General features: G+C 41.2%; 1 protein-coding gene and 1 long non-coding RNA gene across 27 annotated transcripts in view; one reads left to right on the top strand and one right to left on the bottom strand.

Annotated features, from left to right (window-relative positions):
• The window catches only part of DLG2 (discs large MAGUK scaffold protein 2), a 979,322-nt gene that overhangs the window by 966,311 nt on the left and 5,172 nt on the right, over positions 1-7,839 (top strand). For all 25 annotated transcript variants that reach the window (XM_064409604.1, XM_064409605.1, XM_064409606.1 and 22 more), the window contains 4 exons: positions 1-102; positions 961-1,133; positions 1,834-1,943; positions 7,082-7,173. In XM_064409604.1, the coding sequence (XP_064265674.1) occupies positions 1-102; positions 961-1,133; positions 1,834-1,943; positions 7,082-7,173 (477 nt within the window). The remainder of the gene's footprint in view (positions 103-960; positions 1,134-1,833; positions 1,944-7,081; positions 7,174-7,839) is intronic.
• The window catches only part of LOC135294431 (uncharacterized), a 71,371-nt gene continuing 69,947 nt past the window's right edge, over positions 6,416-7,839 (bottom strand). Inside the window, exon 4 of one of the 2 annotated variants that reach the window (XR_010356534.1) lies at positions 6,416-7,825. This is a non-coding gene — a long non-coding RNA (uncharacterized LOC135294431). The remainder of the gene's footprint in view (positions 7,826-7,839) is intronic. The other variant, XR_010356535.1, reaches the window with a different exon arrangement.

The raw sequence follows: 7,839 nt of genomic DNA, 5'->3' as shown, positions 1-7,839 counted from the left end.
TTAATTACACCAGGCCAGTTATTATTCTGGGTCCTATGAAAGATCGGATCAACGATGATTTGATATCTGAGTTCCCTGATAAGTTTGGGTCATGTGTACCACGTAAGTATGATTCCACTCCTAGTTCTGCAGCTGAGTGAATGGTATCCCTTGGTGCTACACATTAAGTAAATTTCTACAAAAGCAGCATCCATGAACCATGCATAGTTGTGTTTCTCAAAAGTCATTTTTTCATCAGACAGAAAAGGCAAAAATAATTAATAATTTTTTTTAAAAAAAATTAAAAGGTTGTGGATGTCTGGGAAAAAATTCTAAAAAGTTTGAAATTCTGGTAAAATGTTTCAACTTAATTGCACAGCATCCACCAATGAATATACAGAATTATCTGTGATTTGTGTGAGATATAGACTGTTGAATCAGAAAGCAATGTTAGACCCTGAATTAAACAGAGTGTTTATATCTTGGACAATTAGAGCTTGCTGTTTATTTGAGGGCCTAATTGCAGTCATACTTCATTTTAAATGGTCGTCTCTGGCAGTACACTAACTTAAAACTACTAGAGATGAGAACAGAATCAGGCTTATAAATAAGGCTAAATTGAGTTGATGAGATCACAATTCATTTTATCACCGTAATAACATTAAATTTAAAATATGAAATGCATTTTATATTTGAGGTTTGTGTGTGATTCTGCTGGAAAAGGTGGAATTCTGGTAAACCCTAATTTTATTTTCATCTGTATTGATGGAGGTAAACATCACAAGGTATTACTACAAAAACACAGCTTTATTGGCATTGCTCCATTAAAAACAATATGAAGTAGCCAGAGATCTGCTCTCACATGTGAAGTGCCCTCACTTAGAGCAGACCCAGCATTGCCCACTGAGCAAATCATGGTGGCATTTTTTGCACTAAATGTTTTTGCAGGCTTCTTCATCTTCTGTCTTTTGTTTCATGCAGATACCACACGGCCAAAGCGTGACTATGAAGTGGATGGGAGAGATTATCATTTTGTCATTTCAAGAGAACAAATGGAAAAAGATATCCAAGAGCACAAATTTATAGAAGCTGGGCAGTACAATGATAATTTGTATGGAACTAGTGTCCAGTCTGTGAGATTTGTGGCAGAAAGGGTAGGTTGACAGTAGTTTTATTGCTGGTGCAACTTGATCTGCTTTGTTTCTACATTGTGTCTCAGACATGAATCTTTGCCAAAAATATAAAATAGCTGCAAAACACCATCCTAATATTTATAGGCTTATAATGACTCCACAAGTGGAGTTTCTGACTTTGAATGACATCATCCTTGGCACTCTCTGTACTTGGGTGTAGTGCCATGGATTCAGGGTTCTAACAGTGCCTCAAGTACTCCTCAAAACAGCCTCTACTCTTCCCTCTGTAAGAGTAGATAAACTAAATCACTTTCACAGAGGCAAAAGAACGAACCACAGAAAGATTAAATTATTTGCCTCAGGTGACACAGGGAGTCTTTGACGTAAGCAAGAACTGAATTAATGACTTAGAACATGGACATCCTATTGCTTTTATGAACTGATTTTCCTCATTGCAAGAAAATCCTCCTGCCCCTGCAAATTTCCTCCCAGTAAAAATAAATCCCAAGTTTGTTCCCATATCACCAGTGCATATTTATACTGGCACCAAAGCAAAGGAAAGAACACAGTGTAGTGGAGCGCAAACCCTGGGCTACCCCTTCCCTGGTGTGCCAGTAATGGCCCCATTCCAGAGCACTGCATTGCAGATTTGCTTCCTTTCTTTTGGCTGATCTGCAGCAAAGTCTGCAAAAATAAACACATGCTCATCTGTTTCCAACAGGGCAAGCACTGTATACTTGATGTGTCAGGAAATGCTATCAAACGACTACAGGTTGCACAACTCTATCCCATTGCTATCTTCATTAAGCCCAAATCATGGGAGCCTCTGATGTGAGTATAAACTTCTTCAAGCATTTTATTCTTTTCAGGTACAGCCTCAAGTGGCACCACACAGGTCTTCAGTCTACATTTGGCTTGTGCTCTGAAATTATTAATAATGAGATGAAGTAGGAAGAGTGCCTTCAAAACCTGTCATCCACTGTATCCTGGTATCTCAAGGAATAAGCCATAGCTTTGAACCTCTCAGACTGGCACATGTGGGATTATGTGCTGGGCACAAAGGACTCCCTGTCAGCAGCTGGTGTACTTGCTCCAACCTGTGCAATGAGTTCACCACACAGCTTGGCTTGTCCTTCCTCAGGTGCTCTTGGGGTTTAGAGCCTGGCCAAGGGCATGAACCAGGGGTTAAACTGTGTCAGACTTGAGGTGTGTTCCTCTCCACCAGCCCTTCATTTACCTGCAGGTCTGTAAGAGGATAGGCCAGGAGCCATGGGACTGGAGAAGGGCAAACATAACACTTAGAAGAATGAAAGAGAAGGCACCAGCTCTGTGCTGCCAAGGCTGTCTGAGGTGGCACACATTTTGGGGGATAAGATCAAAACTCAGTGTAAGATCAGTAAGATGAAATTCATCAGAGACAAAGGAGAGACAATGAAAGGCATGAGTACAAGCAGGGAATAATTTAACTATAGCACTGAAGAAAAGCATCTGGCAGTTGGGGTGGATCACAGGAATGGATGGGTAATGTGGTTGCAAAAAAAGGAATTTGCCATTGTGGGCTGTATTCATGTCAGTGTTGTATAGGACACAATAGACTGCTATTTTGTTTTACTGGGGCCTCAACTGAAGTGCTGACCTGATTCTGGGTTCTACCCTGCTGGCAGAGGGGGAGCAGCAATTATCTGGTGTCACAGAGAGAAGGCTGAGGAAGAAGTATGGAATTTATATTCATCCTGAGTTAAAACTCAGGATAAAATACATGGTTATCAATTTGTTTTCCATGTACACTTACTGTTACGCAAGAGCTATCAACTTTATTTGCTGTGATAGGGGTGAAGTTTTGAACACTGTGCCAGTTCTGTTAATATCTTTATTGATGACATGGATGAGGGTATTGAGTCTTTCACTACTAAATTTGCAGACAGCACTAAGCTGGAAGTGTGTGTTGATCTGTTGGAAGGTAGGAGGGCTCTGCAGAGAGACCTGGAATGGTTGGATGGATGGGCAGAGCCCAATAAGATTAAGTTTAATAAATCCAAGTGCCAAGTCCTGCATTTTGGCCACAATAACCCCTGCAGTGCTACAGCTGGGGACGGTGTGGCAGGACAGTGCCCAGGCAGAAAGGGACCTGGGGGTGCTAGTTGACAGCTGACTGAACATGAGCCAGCAGTGTGCCCTGGTGGCCAAGAAGGCCAAGGGCATCCTGGCCTGGATCAGGAACAGTGTGGCCAGCAGGAACAGGGAGGTAATCCCTCCCTATACTCAGCACTGGTGAGGCAGCACCTTGAGTGCTGTGTCCAGTTCAGGGCCCTCAGTTTGGGAAGGACATTGAGACACTTGAGCACATCCAGAGGAGGCAACGAGGCTGGTGAGGGGCTTGGAACACAAACCCTGTGAGGAACAACTGAGGGAGCTGGGGGTGTTTAGCCTGGAGAAAAGGTGACCCAGAGGTGACCTTATCACTCTCTACAACTCCCTGGAAGGTGGCTGTAGCCAGCTGGGGGTTGGTCTCTTTCTCCAGGCAGCACCTGACAGAACCAGAGGACACAGTCTGAAGCTGCACCAAGGGAAATATTGGTTGGATATTAGGAAAAAGCTTTTTACAAAAAGAGTGATCAAGTACTGAATTGATCTGTCTGTGGAGGTGGTGGTGTCACCATCCCTGGATGTGTTTGAAAAAGGACTGGATGAGGCACTTGGTGCCATGGTTTAGTTGAGGTGTTAGGGCATGGGTTGGACTCGATGACCTTGTAGGTCTCTTCCAATCCAGTGATTCCGTGATTCTGCAATTCTTTGATTCCCCTCCCTCACCGCTCTGCAAATGCCAGGTTGTGCCATAGGTCTGAAAGCTAAAATGTTGGCACTCCCCCTCCTGTGACAGATGCGTGTCTGGTGATGGTAACAGTGTACCTGCAGCCACTGGTCACAGAGCTGGAGAATTCCAACACGACCCATCCCTGGAATATACATTCTTCTTGGCCCTGCCTTTGGCAATGAGCTTGTTGTATGTCCAGCCACATTACAAGGAATGATGCACAATATCTGGTACTTGCACAGCACCATCCTGATTTCTGATTTTCCTACCAGCCTACAATTGAATAGTATTCTGATTTTGTTGCTGTATGGAAGGGGAAGGGTAGTCTGATAGCCTATCTTCTGCACTGATTGTTTTAACAGAGATCTTAACATACAGTTTTCCCGTTCATAAAACATTTCCATCATTTGTTTAATGCTGGCATTGCCTCTGGAATGATTAAAAAAAAAACCCAAAGTAAAGAAAAGTGGCCCTTAGTCTGAGAAATACATCAGGCAGAACCAGAAAAGTGGCAATAACATAAAGGCTTTGTTGATTTGATGTCAGAACAGCAAATCCTTGAATAGACTGAATGATGTTATAAAGATGCAAAATATTATGACAATCATTCTGATGTTGAACCAAAACAATGCTAATAGTTCACTTAGGGCAATAAAACAAGTGGCCTGTTCAAGAAATGCCTGGGCTTGGCACTCAGTGCTGTGATCTCGTTAACAAGGTAGTGATCAGTCAAAGGCTGGACTTGGTGATCTTGGAGGTCTTTTTCAACTTAATGATTCTGTGATTCAGTCTTTTTTAAGTATGTAAGTACTGCAACACAAAAAAAAATATAGGCTTATCTGTCATACCTATTACTCCTGTTAATATAAATGAGTTGAAAGCTACTTCAATAGCAAAGTCAAAACACAAAAGACAAAAAATTTCTAATCACAAGATGCAGAGAAACAAAGACAAAAGATTTATCTTTCATCAAAATCAGCACATAAATTTGCAGTGTCTCATTTATGTATATGCTCATTTGCAGCCATTTGAAGTGGAGGTGAGAAGAGTGAAGGGACTATAAATCAAGTTTGCACCTGCACTTGAAAAACACATGGCCATTGTTGTAAACAACCTGCTCCCTCTTCCTCCCTCCCTCCCTCCCTCCCTTCCTCCCTCCCTCCCTCCCTCCCTCCCTCCCTCCATTCCTCTCTCCATTCCTCTCTTCCCACTCCTACATGACTCCCCCTGGTTTACTCCCAGAGTCATGCTTGTTCACACCCTCCAATCAGCCTCTCTCTCTAGAGGAATGAGGACAGTGGTGAGATCATGGGGTTGACAAATGGAAGTAAGAAAGAACCCACCTGGGTGAGCTCTTCACTGGGAGAGGAGGAAAACCCTAGAAAATATGCATTATATTTTTAATTCAGTAGCTGTACAGGTCCCCAGCTAAGAAATAAGAAATAGGAGGGACTGCAGTATGGCAGCACTTTAATTTCATCATGAAAAATGGACATCGTGGTCCTGCCCCTTCTCCATCCTCTCTTCTAAGGGCACAGAATGGGCAGAGTCCGGAATACAACTAGCACAGTTTTACACCCCAGGCAAATCTACAACCTAAAGTGTAATGCAAATTTCTACCTGTTTCAAAGTACTTCTTATTTTAAACACTTGTTTATATTTGTATCATCTTTTCTGCTGTTCAAAGATCTTGAGAAAGACTTCTCAAAAATTTACCAGAAAGAGATTTGAAAGGAAGAGGATGTTGTTAGCATTACAATATTGGTTAAGTGCCCATAAAATGAAAAAGTTTCCCTGAGCATTTGCAGTGGTATGTCCCACTACAGGACAGAGTTTTATTTCAGTCACCTAAAGCAGATGTACCTGATGTGGAGTCCACTTGAACTTGATTAGACAGCAATCTTTCCAATAAATAAAATTAGTATTATTACAAATTCAGCAGAACAACACACGGATTATATTAAACCTTTTTATATAATCTACGAATAGCTGACATAAATTTTAAAATTAATCTTACTTAGCCTTAATTTTATAAACCTGCTTTCTCCATGGCATTAGTACTTGCAAAAGGATTTTTCTAAGCATTGTTCCCAGCTATACAGTTACTTATATAGGTAGGCAGCTTTAAGCCATTTCTGGAAACTCCTTTTTGTATCCTGGACATCTTCCAGGATGTTTTTCAGAAGTCAAGAAGGTGTTAGCTGTAGCAAGTTCATACTGTTGTGCACTTCATAGAGCTCTTTTCTTTTTTTTTTTTTTGCACTATCAAGTCCATGATTTCCTACATGTATCACCCATGGCATACTGTGTACAGTCCATTACCACACAATCATATGATTCAGTGCAAGGCAGAAAATCACATTTATGGTCTCCTAGCTGCCTCAGAAAATTTTTGTCATGTTTTAAGAAAAAAAAGAATCTACACTTGGAAAAAAATGCTAGAAAAGCAAACTATATTTATTATTGATAATTTGGACATTTACAGGCATATGAGTATAAGGCAGTGAATGAGCATGATCTTGATTCATTGCAAGTATGCAGTGGTATTAATACCTGAGCATGCATGGGCAAGACAACTCATTTCTTAAAGTTATTAAATAATGTTTCTGTTGAAACAGAAATGCTCCATCAAATAACAAAACACTGAAAAAACCACAATGTTACCTGCTGTCTTTGTTTTTATATTTATTAGCAGCCAATAAGCAGTCAGTACAGCCTTATCCATCTGAGACCACCAGCTGAGTCTGGGAGATACAGATTCCTGAAGGAGCTTCAGGCAGGAGTGCTGAGTGCTTAGACTATGGAACATCCTGGATTCCAGACCTGTCTATGGGCTCCTGATGTCTCAAGCCTATCTCATTTAGCAGCTGCTAGACTCAGGTCTAGTATTTTGTTTGAGAATATAGAGTCGTGAACCCAAGATAAAAACATGGTGGAGAAAAGTTAAATGGGAAACAGTCTGAAGAAGTAGTTTTGTACTACATAAGAATGAAATTAAATTGAAAATACTGAAGCTGTCCACGAACTGTTGGAAGAATTTTACCATTTCATTCTTTTACTAATCTCAATCCATCTGTGATTCAGTTGAGCATGCCTTTTGAAAACCATTCTAGCAAGAATCTAAACTTTTTAATTACTTTCTCCATGTTTCTAGGGAAATGAATAAACGTCTTACAGAGGAGCAAGCAAAGAAAACCTATGATCGAGCAATTAAATTAGAACAAGAATTTGGAGAATATTTCACAGGTATGTTTTTATTAATACCTTTTTTTTTCCCCCAAGATGTAGTCTTTCATTGCAAAACTACTGGATCAACCCTGTCTTTGAGCCAGAGTACCTATTAGTAGAGTGTGCCCAGAGCAAGGACTTCTGGCTTGAGAGTATTGTTTCCTTGAAATTCAAGAGCAGTTGAGGCATTTGACTCAAAAGCTTGATGTCCTGAAGGAGTATCTATGTGGAGGGAAATTAAGGGACAAACCTCTGTGCTTTGTGTTACAGTTACTTTACCTTCTGTCAGCTTGGGCCTGATCTTGTTAACCTCAGCAGCCAAGAGTTGAACTCATTATGATCAGATCAGAAAGGTTGCAAATCTGCTGCTGCCCACTGCTGAAGTAGGTTCTAAATTGAATGAAGCGTAAAGCTTGACCTCCAGAAGTGGGAATCTCTTGTGCTGCCCTCCTCAGGACAGAAGTGCCAGTTCTCTGAACTAACCTGCCTCAGTCTTCTCAGTATAAGCAGTGGGACGGGTCTCTGCCACAGGCAGGTGCCATTGATTTGAACTTAGCTGTCATCTGCAGGGGTATGACTTTGCCATAAACATCTCAGTATGCCAGTATTCCTTCGCATTTCATGAGTATCTATGAGTGTGCTGGAGATCTGCTGACACTGGATGCTGTATCTATCAATTAAAAG

This window comes from Passer domesticus, chromosome 2 (assembly GCF_036417665.1).
Source record: "Passer domesticus isolate bPasDom1 chromosome 2, bPasDom1.hap1, whole genome shotgun sequence".
Classification (NCBI taxonomy): Eukaryota; Metazoa; Chordata; class Aves; order Passeriformes; family Passeridae; genus Passer; species Passer domesticus.
Note: the sequence above shows the minus strand (reverse complement) of the source record. Positions and strands in the feature narration are given on the sequence as shown.